The sequence below is a fragment of the Sus scrofa genome, chromosome X, assembly GCF_054392235.1.
Source record: "Sus scrofa isolate SSC_HxYL_T2T_F1_AM1 chromosome X, Sscrofa_HxYL_maternal_Yorkshire_Landrace_v2.0, whole genome shotgun sequence".
Classification (NCBI taxonomy): Eukaryota; Metazoa; Chordata; class Mammalia; order Artiodactyla; family Suidae; genus Sus; species Sus scrofa.
In genome coordinates, this window is record NC_139401.1 from 116,597,877 (window position 1) to 116,616,381 (window position 18,505).

At 55.6% G+C, this 18,505-nt stretch overlaps 1 protein-coding gene across 1 annotated transcript; it reads left to right on the forward strand.

The window, feature by feature from the left end:
- The first annotated feature begins 189 nt into the window (after window positions 1-189).
- On the forward strand, window positions 190-15,707 carry SASH3 (SAM and SH3 domain containing 3). Its single transcript, XM_003135376.6, has 8 exons — window positions 190-388; window positions 8,609-8,704; window positions 9,150-9,296; window positions 11,686-11,827; window positions 12,987-13,135; window positions 13,243-13,452; window positions 13,591-13,741; window positions 14,258-15,707. The coding sequence occupies exons 1-8, from the start codon at window positions 332-334 to the stop codon at window positions 14,446-14,448; spliced, it is 1,143 nt and encodes a 380-aa protein (XP_003135424.2). The 5' UTR covers window positions 190-331; the 3' UTR covers window positions 14,449-15,707.
- The last annotated feature ends 2,798 nt before the right edge of the window (window positions 15,708-18,505 follow it).

Consider the following 18,505-nt stretch of genomic DNA (forward strand, 5'->3'; position numbering starts at 1 on the left):
CATTGCCCTGAGATGGCAGGGACTTTTCTCTGCTTGTTCAACCCAAGAGCTGTCTGCATCAGAATCTCTGGAGACTGAAGCTGGGACTTCCTTCCTCCCCAGGGGCCGGCAGGGGCTGCGATTGCTGTAAGAGCAGGTCACGTGACGGGGCTTCCTGTATGCTGCTGCTGCCGGGTGTCCATGGCCCGCACCCCCAAGCTGCCACTGCAGCAATCAGAGTGGCAGCCAGAGGCTCAGTCCATGCCGGGCCCCCTGGACAGTGCTGGCGAGGCTGAGCAAGAGGCCTCGGCGTCTCGACACCTAGGAAAGCGGACTATCACCAGGGTGGACCATGTTGCGCCGTAAGCCCTCCAACGCCAGCGAGAAGGAGCCCACTCAGAAGAAAAAGGTGAGGAGCATCTTTGTGAACTCACTGCGTCCTTCCCTCTGCTCTCTCAACCCACTTCTCCAGGACTCACAGAAGTGGGAAGAGCCAAAGGCCATATGTTGAGTCTGCAGGCGAGGCCCAGTCTCCCAAGGGCAATGGGACAAGGGCCCACAGGTTGCTAGAGTCACAGAAATATAGAAGGGACTCAACATTCTAGAGAAATGGAGGTACCGAATGCACGCTTAGAAGTTTCTAGAGTGGTAGAAATGCAACCCTTTGGTGATAAGATTGAGACCTAAAATGGGTGGGCTAGAATCCTAGACTAGAACTCGAGAATGATAAAATACAGTTCTCAAGCTGAATCCTAAGACTGTACTTAATTAAGTTTCTCTCCCGCCACCGCTTCTGCCTGAGCCCGCTTCTCAGGAGCCATCGCCTTCAAAGGGCGCCACCGCCGGGGCCACCCAGCCCGGAGCCATGATGCTCCCAGGGCGCCTGCACTTTGCCGGAGCCCAAGATCTGCCCACTTGGTTCAGCTCTGATGTAGCTCCCGGGGCCCACAGGAGAGGAGACCCACCTAGAGATCCCACCAACAGGACTTCCAGACTCGGGGAAAGGGCCTCCAGACTTGCAATGGGATGCAGGGGGGGCAGACAGGTTTTTCCCAGGAGGAGAGAAATTATTCGTGCAGCCTGAGAAATGAAGCTGCTGAGATGGGGAGTAGGCGTGAGGGCCGAGGAGGAAAAAAATTCTGTGGGGGGATTTTAAAGGCCAGGAAGAAAAGTAGCTGCCACAGACTAGAAGATTCCTTGACTGGCTCTGCCACAGCTAGTTTTCACTAGTTGGATTTGAGAATTTCTGGATTTGATTCTTTGACTTGATGGTAGGATCCTCCCAGGCAATTAGCAAGTACCTCCCGCATATCCAGCAGGATCCCAGGACCATCCCCAAGCAGGCCTGAACCAGGTCCAAGAGGCCAGGTGTAGCCACAGGCCAAGGTTCGGGGCCTCCAGGCTCTCAAGGTGCCCTTCTCCCCCTGGAGCCCTGCCCAGGTGCCTCTGGGGGAGCCCCTTTGTCAGGGGAGCAGCTCCCAGGCGGGAACGGAACCAGCTGAGAAGCTGAGCCTCGGAGCACCAGGGTGTACATCCTGCTCATCTCAGGACCTGGGGTGGCTGCCACTTCCGGCCGTACTCTCCCCACCCCAGCTGCTTCTCTGAGGCCGCTGTGTAGGTGGCGGGGTGGGGGGGGAGAGACTCGTGATTCTTCACCCAGGCTGGGTGGGCCCTGTCGGAGCCCTGCCCGGCGCTAGCCCCGGCAGACCCCCCATTGGCCACCCCTCCTTGGAGAATGGGCCCACTTCCCCTTGCCCTCAGGCTGATGACGGTGGGAAACAGAGACCGCTCTAGACACGGCTGGGCCCCAAACCACAGGGGAGCTGAGCTGGAAGAAAAAGTCTGAGAAAGAGCTGACGCTCGGACACTGGGACCCTGAGCCACCTCAGGTGGAGGCGCCCAGAGGCTCACAGAAGCCCGAAGCCCCTTCTTCTTTCCTGCCTCCCATTATCCAGACTCTGTGTTTTGATGGCGGGACCTCTGGGATTTCCCGCAAGCCTCTCCTGGAAGATTCGAGGCCATTGTGGCCCTCTGAGGGCCCTGTCCTCTGGGGGAGCATCATCCAGGCAAGCCCCACGTCACCCCTGCAGAGTCTGGGTCGGCCTCCAGACCCATTCTCCAAACTCCGGCCCTTGAAAGTGCCTTTAGAAAAGCCAACGTTGGAGTTCCCATCATGGCTCAGTGGCTAACGAATCCGACTAGGAGCCATGAGGTTGCGGGTTCGATCCCTGGCCTCACTCACTGGGCTAAGGATCCAGTGTTGCCGTGAGCTGTGGTGTAGGTCGCAGACGCGGCTCGGATCCTGCGTTGCTGTGGCTCTGGCATAGGCCGGCGGCTGCAGCTCCGATTAGACCCCTAGCCTGGGAATCTCCATATGCCGCGGGTGCAGGCCTGGAAAAGACAAAAGGCAAAAAAATAAAAAAAAATAAAAGCCCACTTTCCCGAAGGTGGAGGCCCGGAGGCAGGCACTGTGACATGGGCCTGTCCCTTCCCCTCAGAGCCCCAAGGTGACGTGATAGAAGGGAAAAAGCACAAAGGGCAGAGAGGCCTCCCTCTCCTGCCCCGCCTCTCCTCTCGAGCCTGCCGAGCAGAGGGTGTGCAGGGCAGGGGCAGAAAGCAGAGCCGGAATCCCACCAGGCTCCAGCCGTAGGACCTCAGACAGTTCACTGGACAATCCTCACCTCGGAAAAGGGGGCTAGTTCCTGATCTGCCCACCTCAGGAGGGTGTGTGCCTGGGACAATAACTGTGAGCACACTCTGTCGCATGTGTGCCTGTGCCCACGAGGGGTGCCCGGTGAGCCTCCATCCCAGCCCTGAAATGGAAAAAACCAGCCCTAGTGTTCATCGGGGCCAGGCGCCGTGCTGTGCCGTCGCCCATCTCTTAGCTCTTCACGACAACCCTGTGAGGTAGGGGCAGCTGTTACCTTTATTTTGTGCCCGAGGCTCAGGGACGTCAAGCCACTTACCCAAGGTCACAGAGCTAGTAACCTGCAGAGCAGGGATCCAAGCCAAGATTTGTCAGTGTGCAGAGTCTTAGCCCCTTCTCGCTCAACCCTCTTGTCTCCCTGCTGAGCTCAAAAGCACTGGAAGAGTCTGGCGAGCATCAAAGAATCCACCCAGCCCAGATGGCCGTGGCAGGAGTGACTTTCCAGGCAGCAGAGCAGAGTCTGGAACAGGCCCCCCAGGATGGTGGGGTCAGGATGTGGCACCTACTGTGCATCACGAAGGATTGGGGAGACCCTCAGGTTGGGGGCACACCCCTTGGATGCCTTTTGGAGACTTTCGCCTCCATCAAGGTATCTCTCTGCACTCTCTTAGATATGCCAGGGTGTAGGAAGTGGACAGGGGTTTGTCCTGGGACCTGCCTCCACTAGGGATGATCCTACCCACCCTCCTGCCCCCACTTTGCAATACATCCCAAACCACCCAGCAGGGGAAATGGAGGGGAATCAAGTGTCCCATGCCAGCGCTCAACTGTCTCCTCCTGCAGTCTCTCCCTGCCCCCTCTTCCACAATCCCAGCACACTTCTTCCCTGGGCTTCCTTCCTACAGCGCACCTCTGCCTGACACCCTCCCGCTAGCATGCACGTCATATTTCCAGTGACTCCTCATTGGCCGCAGGCTAAAGCCATGGCTGGCAAGGGCCTTCGTGGCCTTTTCTGCCCCTCCGCCCACCCCACGCACTGGCATACCCATCATTTCCGTCACCACACTTGGAATATCCCTAACTCTCTCTCGATCGAACACTTCCCAGGAGTTCCCGTCATGGCTCAGTGGTTAACGCATCTCACTAGCATCCATGAGGACGCAGGTTCAATCCCTGGCCTTGATTAGTGGGTTAAGGAGCTGGCATTGCCGTGAACGGTGGTGTAGGTCGCGGATGCGGCTTAGATCCTGTGTGGCTGTGGCTGTGGCATAGGGCAGCAGCTGCAGCTCCAATTCAACCCCTAGCCTGGGAACGTCCATATGCCGTGGGTGCAGCCCTAAAAAGCCAAAAACAAACAAACAAACAAACGGAAATCAACCCTTCCCAGCTCCACCTAGAGAAACCCTGATCCCCCCCCCCCGCCCCCCGCACAGCCTAGTTTGAATGTGCCTCCTTCTCCACGAAGCCCTCCAGAGCCCTTTTTCCTCCAGGCTCCCACCTACTCTCCTGGGAGCTTTCTCCAAACACCACCTGCAGTCGCCATTGCCCTCAGTCCCCTTCTTCTTTTTTCATGGCAGCACCTATTGCATATGGAAGTTCCCGGGCCAGGGATCGAACCCACACCTCTGCAGCAACCTGAGCCGCTATGATCGGATTCTTAACCCCCTGTGCCACAGCATAAACTCCTCAGTCCCCTTCTATATGAAAGGGTGACTTTGTGAGCTCTGAGCACAGCAAGGAGCACAGGCTTCCAGAGTTATAGACATGGGTTCCAAACCCTGCTCTTCCCTTGGTCAGTTGTGTACCTGCCTAGGATGCTTAATTTCTCCAAGGCTCAGTGTCCCCAGCAGGCATGAGTGGATATAAGACAGGGCTGCAATGAAGCTGAAGTGAGCTGGCATGCACAAAGTGCATGCCGGGCACAGGGAGGTGTTCCACGCCTCATTACTGGATTCCCACGCATGCCCAGGTCAGGGCCCGGAGCCCAGAGGGCGCTCAGTCCGTAACTGGGACACTGAAGGAGCTGAGAGGGTAGCAGCAGAGACAACCTGACAAGCTGAGCTTGCTTAGGAAGCAGGGGAAGAAGATGCCAGTGGGGTCAGTGTGAGGCTCTGAGGAGCCATCAGGGGAGGCTTCCTGCAGGGGGCAGCACCTTTAAAACTGGATTTGAACAACCTTTTAATTGAAGTATAATATCCATACAAAGACGTGCATACATCATAAGCGTAGCACTCAATGAATATCCCTAAAGCGAACATCCCCATGCAGACAGCACCCAGATCAATCAGAGCACTGCCAATAATCCAGAACCTTCCTTCCCTCGTGCCCTCCCCCCACCTGCCAGTCACTACATGTCTCCTTTCCCCAAGAGCAACCACTCTCTTGACTTCGAAGAGCACGGATGCCTTTTGCCGGCTTTTGAACTTTCTAGAAGAGGGACCGAATCATATACTCTGCTGGCGGGTCCCTTCTGCCCAATGGTGTATCTGCGCATGTCCTCCTTTTGTTGGCGTGAGCAGCATGGAGCTCGATGCCATGTGCCATTCCACAAGTCTTTGGATCCACTCCACAGTTGATGAGCATTTGAGTTATTTCCAGTTACATTGGATTCTGAAGGTGGGGAGAGCCTAAGGTTGACAGAGAGAAGAGAGGAATGTTCCAGGTGGGGACCATGCTAGGTTAGAGCCTGGAGATGGGTCAGAGGAATGCCTCCCTGAGAGACTGCTGTGTCGGGTGCTCACCCCTTTCACCCTCAGGACAACCCAGTGAGGTGGGTGCTCTTATCTTCATTTCACCCATGAGGAAAAGAAAGCCCAGAGAAGTTGAGGAATTCACCCGGTTTTACACAGCGGGTCAATGGCAGAACCCAGATGCGAACTCTTGCTGGCCCACGCCAAGTAGAGACTGAGGTTTGGGGAGGTGGAATAGGTCATTGGAGGGCACACATGCCAGAGTCGAACTCAGCAACCTCTGATGCCAGAACAGGAGTTCTTTCCAAGAGGCCCAAATGCTTCCCTTAGACACGAAATGGGGGCCAACGGTGCTACTACTTCCCGCCCAGGAGCTCCAGGAAGCCCTCAGCCACGAGGGAGGCCGGGCAGAAAATCCAAAAAGGCTCAAGAGTTTCCACGCACACCTGGTGCGAGGTGGGGTTCATTTCAGGCTCATAGAAAGGCATTCAGGATATTTGGGGCAGCTTCTGAGTTTAGAGGTGGGTGGGGCCAAAGGCCACCCCGGGCCGGTCCTCACCCTCAGTCACCCAAAGAACGTGTCTGGTCCTTTCCCTGATCTGGGCTGAGGAGCGGCCAGCCAGGCTGGAGACCCAGCACCAGTCCCGTGGACATTTTCAATTGTTTTCTCCCGTTTTGAGCTAAAGCTGGGACAAGCTACGAGGTCCCAGGAGCCAAAGGCGCCCGTCCCAGCCCTCCTGCCAGCAGATTAATGACAGGAAAAGGAAAGAGCTGCAATTAGGGGGCAGCTCGGCAGTGAGTTTACTCTTCCCCAACAAAGCCCACTTCCGGCCCCACGCCTGTCCTCCTGCTGGCTTTCCAGGCTCGCTGGTCCCTGGGGCTTCAGGGGCGACTCTCAGCCTCCTGGTCTCAAGACCAGACTCGGGGTTGGTGGCGGGAAGGCTACAATAGGCCCCATCAGCCTGAAAATAGCAGCCCAGCCTGCCCTCCCTGGGCCCAGGCCAGCCTGGTGCCCACCCTCTCTCTGTTCCCTCTTTTCCAGGCAATAAGAGGAGGAAGTTATCCAGGCAGCTGCATCCTAGCCATACAAGAGCAGGAAATGGATGGAAGGTGGAGGAGAGGAGGGGAAAGCAAGGGAGAAATAGGGGAAAGAATAGTGCGCAGGGAAAAGCAGGGGAGGAGATGCATGGGAACAGGAGTTGTCTCGCCCTGCTTTCCCCTCCCTGCACCCACTCCCCAGCATCGCTGGAAGAGGCTTTCTCCCTGAGGCAGCAGGTGCCTCTCCCGGAGGCCTTCATGGTAGTGGTATCTGCTTGACCTGACCGCTGACCCAGTGTCTGGTCGGCTAGCTGGCTGTGACCTCTGGGAAGGTGTGGCCACTGCCCCTGATTGCTGCCGCCTTGCTTTTGGTCCAGACCCAGCAAGAGAACTAAAGGGCTCCCCTGCGGTCCCCAGGAGCTGGGGCCAAGGACGTGTATGTCGAGGGGGCAAGTGAGACGACTCCTGCCCTGGGGGATTGTCACTGGACCCCCTTCGTAGGAAAGAGGATGTGAAACTTTCAGCTTTGTGTGGGTTTGGGGCTTCAGTTCCTCAAGCCCTTATCGCAGGCGTCTGCAGCCGACCCCCACTCTATCTGTCTGGCCATCTGTGAACCCCGGTTCCTGTGTGTATCTCTGCTCTTGACTGTTGGTCTTGATTCAGGCTCAGCCTCCACTTCTGGTGTCTAAAGTCTGCCCTCCTTACCTGGCCCCGGTTCCTGCTGCTATCTCGCCACGTGCATACATGGACAGTTAAGACAGCTCATTTCCTGAAAATAGGCTCGTCGGCAATGTCGACTGAAAAAGAAAAATGCGTAACCTAAAAGTTGCGAATTATGTGTTATTCTCGGACCAGCTGAGATCTCTAGGCCCAGGAGGCAGCCTGGATTACAGTTGTGGGTTGTTTTTTTTTTGTCTTTGGTCTTTTTAGGGCCACACCCACGGCATGTGGAGGTTCCCAGGTTAGGGGTCAAATCGGAGCTGTAGCTGCCGGCCTACACCAGAGCCACAGCAACGCCAGATCCGAGCCGCGTCTGCGACCTACACCACAGCTCAGGGAAACGCTGAATTCTTAACCCACTGAGCGAGGCCAGGTATTGAAATCATATCCTCATGGTTCCTAGTCGGATTCGTTTCTGCAGCTCCATGACGGGAACTCCTGGATTACTGTTAATGAAAGAAACCAGACATCTCAAGTAAATGAATTGAGCTGCACTTAGAAAAGTGTAAGGGAAGATGCAAGAGTCTGGGGTCTTTGAAATCATTCCTTCAATGGTACCTGAGCTATCTGGGGCCAGTATTCTTTCCCTTCCCAGGTCCCCTCGGGGTGCACCATTGGGGTTGGCTGCAGTGGCTCTCTGCCTCCATCCTGAGTTCCCTCTGGGCTCACCAAAGGGGGCCGGTAGTGGCTGATGGCTTGATGATGGCCTGGCCGCAGCATCCTTTGTTTGCTGATATGGCAGCAGCATCTTTCATTCACAGCACCAACAATAGGTGAGGCCTAAAAGTCTGAAGACTGGTACCCATCTGACAGTAGCCAGCTCATCTCGGTAGTGGCCAAGATTAAAAGCAGAGATAAAGAGAAAATGGCAGTTTTCTTTTACTAGACTAGCCCCCATCATTTGTGTCCCACATCTGTGGGCACCTTTTCTGAAGAACCCTCTACTGTGGCTTTCCAGAAAGCCTAATGCCAGGTCTTACTGGGCCAAGGGGGGTGGGCGGGGAGGGGAGGATTGCCTTCCTTTTCTTAGGACACTGAGGCATCAGGCTGGAGGCCCCCGACGTGTTCGACGTGTTCGTCACCATTACTGTCCCAGGAAATCATGCTTGGGGAAGACTCAGAACCTGGAGGCCAGGCTGTGGGAGGGCTTGCTCTGTTGTATAGAGGAGACACGGTTGGCGTAGCCTGAAGTTTATCTCTAATAGGAGAGAGGTGTTTGCTCAAACTCTCTTTGTCTTTCGCTACAGGGTTTCAAGGCCCAAACTTCAGGTACTGGTGGAAATGTGGGCTTAGTCTAAGGCCTGCCTGGGGTTGAGTCTCCTGAGGTGAGGAGCTAGCTCTGGGGCCAGCATCAGGGGCTGCTCGCAGCTAAAGAACAGGATGAAGCCAGGTAGCTAGAAGGAGGTCTTGCAGCTTGCCCTCCTCCGCCCTGGGCTTTCAGGCCGAGGTGTTGGGAGCAGGAACAGCTCTTGGCTCCTTGCTCGGCCGCCATTTTTTTTAGCACCACTGATGGCAACACCTCTGCTTCTTCCAGCTCTCACTTCAGCGCTCCAGCAGCTTCAAGGATTTTGCCAAATCCAAACCCAGCTCCCCTGTGGTGAGCGAGAAGGAATTTAATCTGGATGATAATGTGAGTGTCAGAGCCTCCTTGGGGGACCTGGCAGCCAGCCCTGGGTGGGGTGCGGTGGGGAGGGCCGGAGGGGTCCGGCAGGCAGCCAGCCCTGGGTGGGGGAGTGGCGGAGGGACAGAGGATAGGAAAGAGCATTTTAGGATTGTTGAGGCAAAGCCTTTTTAAATACAATAGGCCCCTCTCTGCCAGCCCCCAAAATTCTGGGCCCTAGGACTTCACCTGCATTCTTTTCGGTTGCAAATTGTCAATTTAAATACAAATGAACAGAGCGGAGGCCATGACTTGGGCTTCGGTGGCGCATCTGGGGCTAAGAGGGGACAGGATGGGAAGTTCTCCTTCCCGCGCTTCCAGCCCCGGCCGGGACCCAAAGGCCTCCTCCTGTCCCCAAGTCCTGGACCCAGACATGGTCACCAGGCTTCCTGGATCTCCACCTCTATTGTCACAGATTCCAGAAGATGACTCAGGCGTCCCTACTCCAGAGGATGCTGGGAAGAGTGGCAAAAAGCTGGGGAAGAAGTGGAGGGCCGTGATTTCCCGAACCATGAACAGGAAGATGGGCAAGATGGTGGTGAAGGCCCTGTCGGAGGAGATGGTAAGGCCGGAGACCCAGGGGGCGGAGGGGGCGGTGGGTGGGTGGGGACGAGGAGGACAGGCACTGCCCTGGCAGGGTGAGAGCATGGCCTCCGTGACAGACACGGCTCAGGTATGATCCCTGAAAGCCTGACCCAACACAAGCAGAAATTTCACCTTCGGCAGGGAGCTCATTCAGCCGAGGACCCAGCAGGAAGCAGTGGGGTCTGAGGAGGGTTAAAAGTCTGGGTAAGAGAAGCTTTGTGGGCAGGCAGGCCTGAGGAGATGAGATCGACAAAGGCAAGTTCACCCACCTCAGAGTTTTGCTTGGAATTAGTCCATAGGTTTGGGAAGGCCTGACTCAAAGAGAAGCGCTATGAAAGAAAATCCAGAAGGCCGGCTGCAGCCCAGGGAGGGAAGGCACAACGACAGCTGTAGGGCAGGCACATCCAAGTAGCTAAAGTCACACACTGAGTCAGTCTGGTGTGCTTGTGGCTGGCAGAGGAGGCACCCTGGCAGCAGTGGGCTGGAGCGGCGCCTGCTGACTGGCTCCTGCCAGCTCAGGACCGTGCTTGGTCTAAGTTTCAGGAATTTTGTGAGCCAGCTGTAAGACACAACCATTATTTTTTTGTTGTTGTTGTTGTTGTTGCTATTTCTTGGAAATTATTTAATTTTTTTTAATTTTCTTTGTCTTTTTGCTATTTCTTTGGGCCGCTCCCGCGGCATATGGAGATCCCCAGGCTAGGGGTTGAATCGGAGCTGTAGCCACCGGCCTACGCCAGATCCACAGCAACGCGGGATCCGAGCCGCGTCTGCAACCTACACCACAGCTCACGGCAATGCCGGGTCCTTAACCCACTGAGCAAGGGCAGGGATCGAACCCGCAACCTCATGGTTCCTAGTCGGATTCGTTAACCACTGCGCCACGACGGGAACTCACAACCATTATTGAGAATAATGTTTCCTGGAGTTCCCTCATGGCCCAGCGGTTACAGGATCCAGCGTTGTCACCGCCGTGGCTCGGATCACTACTGTGGCGTGGGTTTAATCCCTGGCCTGGGGACTTGCATGTGCTGCAGGCGCAGCCAAAGGAAAAAAGCGAACTTATTCAAATTTAGAATTAAATCAATTGTATTCAAAATAAAAAGACTATAAAGTCAGCCTTCAAAAGTCTTCATTTCTGGGAGTTCCTGTCATGGTGCAGTGGAAATGAATCCGACTATAGTATCCATGACGTTGCGGGTTCGATCCCTGGCCTTGCCCATTGGGTTAAGGATCCGGTGTTGCCATGAGCTGTGGTATAGGTCACAGATGTGGCTTGGATCGGGCGTGGCTGTGGTGTAGGCTGGCAGCTGCAGTTCTCATTCGACCCCTAGCCTGGGAACATCCATATGCCACAGGTGCAGACATAAAAAGCAACAAACAAAAACCTCTTCATTTCCTTTTTTTTTTTTTTTTTTGGTCTTTTTGCCTTTTCTAGGGCCTTGACTGCTGCATATGGAGGTTCCCAGGCTAGGGGTCGAATCGGAGGTACAGCCGCCGGCCTACGACACAGCCACAGCCACAGCAACGCAGCATCTTCGACCCACACCACAGCTCACGGCAACGGCAGATCCTTAACCCACTGAGCAAGGGCCGGGATCGAACCTGCAACCTCATGGTTCCTAGTCGGATTCGTTAACCACTGCGCCATGACGAAAACTCCTTCATTTCCTAATTGTTGTACTACCTTTCCCAGTTCTCAGTGCCCTTGAGGTTACTGGCATCTACAGTCTGTGATGCTGCTCTTTCAGTGACCTCACAGAGGTAGTTCACCATTGACCATGGTGGGGGCAGGGGCAGAGTATTTATTACACAGGCATTGGCAACTACTACAAATCGGGGCTTTTATTCCCAATGAGCTAGTTGTGAAAGAGTTCCCACAGCACGGAGGTGTAGTGAGAGAAAAGCGAGGCTGACTTGGCTGTGGGCTCCCGCCTGGCCCTAGTTCTCATCTGTAAACTTGGGAAAGTCGAGCGCATATCCTCGAGTGAGGATTAAACGAAATCCTTTGCCTGGCACATAGGAATACAGTCCAAATAATGACTCCAGGGCCACGATCTGCCTGACGCGGCCTGGGTAATGGCTCTGAGTCCAAAATGGCACCGAGGCCTTTTCTGAGTGTACATTGGCATTGCAAGCCGATGAAGCACGTTCACAGGGCGCCCCAGTCGAGCCTCATTCCCTGACGAAGGTAGAGCAAGGATGGTCAGTTCCACTTTACAGAAGAGGAAACCAGGGCCCGGAGGGTGCCATGCAGCCCACGAGCTGGCAGAGCTTGAGTCAGGCCCATTTCCTCTGCACGCGGGGCTGCCCCGTGTGCACCCCAGCTGTGAGGCTGCTCAGGGCTTCCTGCCTCCTCTTGCACACAGGGAGACACTCTGGAGGAGGGCTCGGCCTCCCCGACGTCTCCAGACTGCAGCCTGGACAGCCCTGGCCCTGAGAAGATGGCGCTGGCCTTTTCCGAGCAGGAGGAGCGGGAGCTCCCAGCACTCAGCCGCCAGGCATCCACGGGTGAGTAGGGGAGGTGGCGGGGGAAACACCTGCTGAGTCTGGAGAAAAGGACCTTTACCGTTTGCCCACTGGGCCCTTTCCCAGCCCTCTTCACGATAAGTCCCCACCACAGTCTCATGGGGCTGATACTATTATTATTCCCATTTGATTGATGTGAAAATGGAGGCTCGAGGAGGTTAAGTGACTGGCCCAAGGTGACTCAGTCTTGAACTTAGGTCTGTGCCAGAGGAGCCTCCACTTGCTGCAGGGACCCAAGGGCACAGGAAGAAGGCCATGGTCCTCACGAGCCAGCCCACCCCCCACCCTTCCAAGGGGAGCTAGAGGCTGTGGCCCCCTGCGCCTCAGACATCCAGGCCGGGGGTTGGGGAGAGGGCTTCCCGCTGTGAAGACTCTGCCTCATGGACACCAGCCCTTGGTTTGCTGGGCTCGCGGCCCCACTTGGCATCTTCTAGATGTCCGTGGGGCTGGACAGGAGCTCCCAGCAGCCCTGCCTGCAGGAGGGGCTTTGGGCCCTGAGCTGCAGCCCCGCAGAGGCACTGCCTTTCTCTCCCATCAGGCTAGTTCCAAGTTCTCTGATGTTTCCCTGGCTCCAAAGACATCTCCCTGCCGCGACTGAAAGCCACTTAGGCCTGCTGTCACCCTGCCCTGCCCAGACAGAAAGAATCTTAAGTTTCCATGTGATACTAACTAGACGCTGAGTCTTTACTAAGTAGAGAAAGTAAAATAGTGATGCAAAGTGTGGCTTCCCGGGTGAAAGGTGGCTTCCAGGAGCACTGGAGTGGGAGTCAGGAGCCTGGAGTCTCATAGACCCAGTGCTGTGAATAATAAGCTGAGAGGCTTGTCTGGCCTCAGTTTTCCTCATCTGCTGTTCATTGGGGTGTTGGCCCAGTTGGTCTCTGGAGACCCTCCCAATTTGCCCAGTTTCAGCCATGTCTCTTACGGTCAACTATTTTCCTTTCAGGAGCCCAGAGGGGAAGCTGTGCTCCTGAGGGTGGCTGAGGGGTTGCAGTGGGAGACGAACCGAAGCCCAGCTTTCTTCCCCAACACGTATCCTTGGGGTTTTCTAGCCAGAGCCCCCCTCCCCCCAAGGCACCTGCTGGGCATTGCCCCAGCTGTCCTGGGACATAGGTGACCTTTCTCCCCGCACTCTTTCCCGCAGGCAGTGAGCTTTGCAGCCCCAGCCCGGGCTCCGGCAGCTTCGGGGAGGACCCGCCTGCCCCCCAGTACACAGGGCCCTTCTGTGGCCGGGCACGAGTTCACACCGACTTCACTCCCAGCCCCTATGACCACGACTCACTGAAACTGCAGGTAAGGTGGGCACCCAGGCCCCCTGCTGAGCCAAGGCAGGACAGGGCCAGCAGAGGCCAAGGGGCTACCTCCTCACCCCTGCTCCGTTCTGCTCTCTCCCCCCACAGAAAGGGGACGTGATCCAGATCGTTGAAAAGCCGCCCGTGGGGACGTGGCTGGGCCTGCTCAATGGCAGGCTGGGCTCTTTCAAGTTCATCTACGTGGATGTGCTGCCCGAGGAGGCCGCGGGTCCTGCCCGCCCCAGCCGCCGACAGAGCAAGGGCAAGAGGCCCAAGCCCAAGACTCTGCACGAGCTGCTGGAGCGCATTGGCCTCGAGGTTGGAGGCGGGACCTGCGCTGGTGTCTAGGAGCCAAGGGATGGGGGCCAGGGCAAGTCAGCTCCGTGGCGAGAAGAGGGGGTTCTAGGTGGGGGTGGCTTGTAAGTGGCCACGCTGGTGGCCTGTCCCTGCCCACAGGAGCACACGTCCACCCTGCTGCTCAATGGCTACCAGACGCTGGAGGACTTCAAAGAGCTGCGGGAAACACACCTCAATGAGCTGAACATCATGGACCCGCAGCATCGGGCCAAGCTGCTTACGGCCGCTGAGCTGCTGCTGGACTACGACAGTGAGTGGGAGTGGGCTGGGGAGCAGGGAGGCCTGCCCTGGTCCCGGCCCCTGAGCACGCTCTGCCCCGGTGGCCTTCTGCGGTGGGCAGGCGCTTTCCAGACCTGAATTCCAGTCTCTTGGGCAGAGCTAGTGGGCTTGGAGAAGGGGTTTTAGGAATGATGGGGCTCCAGTCCTTCTGGGTTCAAAGGGTAGATTTAGGACCAGAGGATATAAAGCATAGGCTTGCGCTCTCAACAGTGGGTAATAACAGAGCCAGGATGCAAGAGCAGATTTCCTGGCTGCTAGCTCAGTGCTGAAGTTTGAGCTCCTGGGTCGAGGAGCTGGCCAGCAAACCTGCCTGCATCTAAGCCAGAAGGGATGAGAAGGGGCAGGGGTGGTGGTGGGTGCCCAGAGGGAGACACGGCCTCCAGTGGCCTTCCCAGGGTCCCTTCACCCACACGGGGTCCTCAGGTCTTCTGAAAGCTTCTTCCCAGCGAAGGCCCAAGCCCTCTGCATTCCTCTCCCTCCCTGGCAGCTGGCAGTGAGGAAGCGGAAGAGGGTGCCGAGAGCAGCCAGGAGCCAGTGGCACACACGGTGTCGGAGCCCAAGGTGGACATCCCTCGCGACTCCGGCTGCTTCGAGGGCTCCGAGAGTGGGCGCGACGAGGCGGAGCTGGCGAGCGCCGAAGAGCAGCTGCACAGCCTCTCCCTGGCCGGGTCGCCTTGAGGCCGCAGTGGCTCAGGCCGAGGCCAGGCAGGCATCCTGCGCGGATGGGCCCGGCCTCCCAGTGTCCCCAGGCCAGAGGACTGTCACTGAGCCGGCTCATTTCCCCCAGGGGTCCCCTGGGCCATAGAGGCCGGCCGGGCCCTATAAGGTGTGGCTGGAGTACATGCTGAGCCACCAAGGCACATCGTCTGCCCGACCACCTCCATCCGCCAGCTACTGACAGCACAGCCCTTCCAGTTGCATCTGCAGCAAGGAGGGGCACCAAAGGGCCACCGGGCCCCTGTCCCTCACCACCAAGGCCTCCAAACCCTCCTCACCTGCACACCACCTTCCCTTCTCACTGCTTCTGAAAAGGGGGCCAAAGTCAGTGGTTCAGGTCAACACCCGAGCAAAGTCTGGCCACTGAAAAGGACTCTTCTCTGAACACGGGGAGAATCCAGATCTTCCTCAATAAGGTTTGAAGAAAGCCACATGTACCTTTTCTACTTACCTTCACCTTAACTTTTTTTTTTATATAGGTTTAGCCACTAAATCACTGTCACTTGAACACAGAGTGCCTTCCTCAATCTGGGTCAAGGACTGGTCAGGATAAGAATGAATAGTCAGGATAAGAATGGCTGGTTGCTGAGGGCCTTGCCAACTCTGACATTCTGTGACATTAAATGTCTGCTGTCCTGTTACCTGCAGCCCAGGACACCAGTGGGTTTCACTGAGGGGGCTGGAGAGGCCTCGGCTCCTCCTGCTTATCCTCTGCATACTTCTGCGAGTGACTCAGGCCAAGCTGCAACTCCCCCAAGCTTAAAACAATGCCCATACCTCAGACAATGCACCCCCACCTTCCACTCCCAGCTCATCAATGACGTTTCCCCCAAGGCTGGTGGCAGATGGCCAGATCTGGCTTCCAAGGATAGATTGGCCCCTCGGAAGCTGAATGCAGGTCCAGGCCGGGACAGCACAAAGCTTGACGTTGGGGAGTCTACTACTCCGCCTTTGCTCTGCAACAGGTTTTGATGTATCTTGAACTTCAGAAGGGGAGGGAGAGCGTTGGTAGGGGCCTCCCTTGACCCCAGTACCAAATCTGTACCCTCAATTCCGAGAGTAACCCTTGTGCCCACCTCTTGGATTGGCTGCCTAGTGTGGACACACTTCTGGACCTACTACCAGGAATTCTGGTAGAAGGTATCCTGGGGGAATGTTTGGGGTGTAAATACAACGGGGTGTGGGGAGACGGGTTAGTAGCAATAAAGGGTAGAACTAAATGACTGTTGTCTGCTTGTTGTTCCTGTGGGGCGGGGGATGGAAGACCAGCTTGGCAAAACGACCTCCACTGCCCTTTCAGAGCCATCCAGCCCTTGACTGAAGATGCTCTAGTGCCCTTGACACTGCTGACCAATAACCAGCCCTCCTCAGAGCTTAGGCTTCCGGGGCTTAAGCTGGGGTCTGACTGGGGAGTAGCTATTTCCCACTTCCCAGAACTATTCACTTAACGAGTGCCTTGCCTACCGCCCCAGGGAGGAAAGGGCTGTCCAGAGTCCAAGAGGGGGAGATATGCAGTGAGCAAGGCCTTCCCTCTGAGGCCACCTCACCCCGGGCCCCACTGTGTACCCACTGAAGCCACATCATCTTCTGGGCGGTGGGTGGAGACGAGGGCCCCTGGCTTCCTTTGTTTCTCCCGTATTAACCACATTAGGGAAGGCAAACTGGAGTGCAAGCTGCTGGCAGGGTAAAGACAAGGCCACTCTACTTCTAGGCTTTATTCTCAGCTGCCCTCACCCCACTTTCCTTAGGGGCTGCGGGCGTCAGGAAACTGCAGCATTATCCTCACCAAAGAAACCAGGAGGAGCCCAAATGGCTTCACCGCCCTAACGGTACTGAATACTTGCTGTTGAATCCTAAGCACGGAAATGTGCTGGGCCCCATGGGCTTCGCCTGTATCTCCCCTATGATCCTCCTGCTCCCCCACCCCTCGCCAGGTAGGTCCTGTCATCTTCCCTATTCACAGGGGAAACAGGTTCAGACAGATTGAAGATGTTGAGTGGGAAGCCCGAAAGCTTTCAGCCAGCCGCCCCAGAGAGCAATCCATCCCTCTGTGATGTGCCTCTGACACCCTCTGACCCGGCCATTCCTTTCCTAGGATGCCAGCCACACACATAGTTCCCACTGTGGCTCAGCAGGTTAAAGATCCAACATGGTGTCCGTGAGCATGCAGGTTCGAATCCCTGGCCTCTGGCTCAGTGGGTTAAGGATCCAGCATTGCTGCGAGCTGCGGATGCGGCTCAGATCCGGCGTTGCTATGGCTGTGGCCGGCAGCTGAAGCTCCAATTCAACCCCTAGCCTGGGAACTTCCATATGCCACAGTGCGGCTGTAAAAAGAAAAAAAAAAAGCTACATAGATATATGGACAAAGATATTCAGGACAGCTTTGTGTAAGAAATTGGAAACAATGCAAATGGGGAATTAGATACATTATGGTTTATTCACACTATATCATTAAACAAGATGTTGCAGAGAAATATTTAATGACACGGGGAAAATCTTTATGACTCTTTATTGTTTAACTTGAAAATTTAAAATTATACAAATAATGTACAAACATTCTTACTATAAAAGAAGTCCATGCTCTGTCATGGGAGAAAAGAGAGTAATAAACTTTATCTATAGGGTGATTCCATTCTTATTTCAGAAAAGGAAAACATACACAATTTCAATTAAAGACCAAGAGTTCCCGTTGTGGCTCAGCGGAAATGAATCTGACTAGCATCCATGAGGACTCAGGTTCCATCCCTGGCCTCACTCAGTGGGTTAAAGATCCAGCGTTGCTGTGAGCTGTGGTGTAGGGCAAAGACATGGCTTGGATCTGATGCTGCTGAGGCTCTGGCGTAGGCCGGCAGCTACAGCTCCGATTGGACCCCTAGCCTGGGAACCGCCATATGCCGCGGGTGCGGCCCTAAAAAGAGACAAAAGACAAAAAAAATTTTTTTAAAAATTAAAGACCAAAAAGATCTGCACCAAATGGTTACCAGTGGTGATCTTGTGTGAGGGGGTGTGTGGGATTGGGGGAGTGAGGGAGAGAAATGTTCATTTAATATGTTCTTATTTGAATTACAAAAGTATTTTGGGGGGCCATGCCCAAGGCATGTAGAAGTTCCTGGTCCAGGGATTGAACCTACGCCACAGCTGCGACCAGAGCCACTGACAAGGCCAGATCCCTAACCCACTGTACCACAAGAGAACTCCAAAAGTATTATTTTTATATCTATGAAAAGGAACACTTAATTTTTGAAAACAATGAAATTAACTAAATAAACAAACAGACCTAAGCCTCCAATTTAAGGTAGCAGCAAAGTCATTATCCTGCTGCCTTTTGATACAGGCTTCTGGAAAGAGAGAGAGTGGGGGTAAGTAAGACTCAAAGCGCTTAAAATCCATACACCCCAAGGGGAGCCTATCAGAGGAGACGCCTACATCTTTTAACCCCCAGAGTAATACCTATTAGCTCCAAGCTGGGAAAAGGAAAGTAGAAGAATAAGAGGAATGACTGAGAAAATGATGTTTTGAAATCCTCCCCTGCTCTGGGGAGGGGAACAGGGGACATCTCAGACTTACGGAGCTTCAGTTTGGCCAGTGGGCTGAATACAGGTAGAAAGCAGGTAGTTGTGTAAGGGCTCCAGTGATCACCGGGTTTTGGGAGGGGCTGGTGAGGAAGCGCAATGAGGAAATGTAGACCATAGGCCAGATCCTGAGAGCAAGAGAGGCAGTGCCTCTGCGGGTCTGCAGCTCAGGGCCCAAAGCCCCTCCTGCAGGCAGGGCTGCTGGGAGCTCCTGTCCAGCCCCACGGACATCTAGAAGATGCCAAGTGGGGCCAAGAGCCCAGCAAACCAAGGGCTGGTGTCCATGAGGCAGAGTCTTCACAGCGGGAAGCCCTCTCCCCGACCCCCGGCCTGGGTGTCCGAGGCGCAGGGGGCCACAGCCTCTAGCTCCCCTTGGAAGGGTGGGGGGTGGGCTGGCTCATGAGGACCATGGCCTTCTTCCTGTGCCCTTGGGTCCCTGCAGCAAG

What these genes read in the sequence shown, in the direction of transcription:
- SASH3 (XM_003135376.6), top strand. Translation starts at nt 332, where the DNA reads ATGTTGCGCCGTAAGCCCTCCAACGCCAGCGAGAAGGAGCCCACTCAG. An exon ending in AGGCCCTGTCGGAGGAGATG is followed by an intron (nt 9,297 to 11,685) that starts GTAAGGCCGGAG and finishes TCTTGCACACAG; the next exon opens with GGAGACACTCTGGAGGAGGG. An exon ending in CAGCCGCCAGGCATCCACGG is followed by an intron (nt 11,828 to 12,986) that starts GTGAGTAGGGGA and finishes TCTTTCCCGCAG; the next exon opens with GCAGTGAGCTTTGCAGCCCC.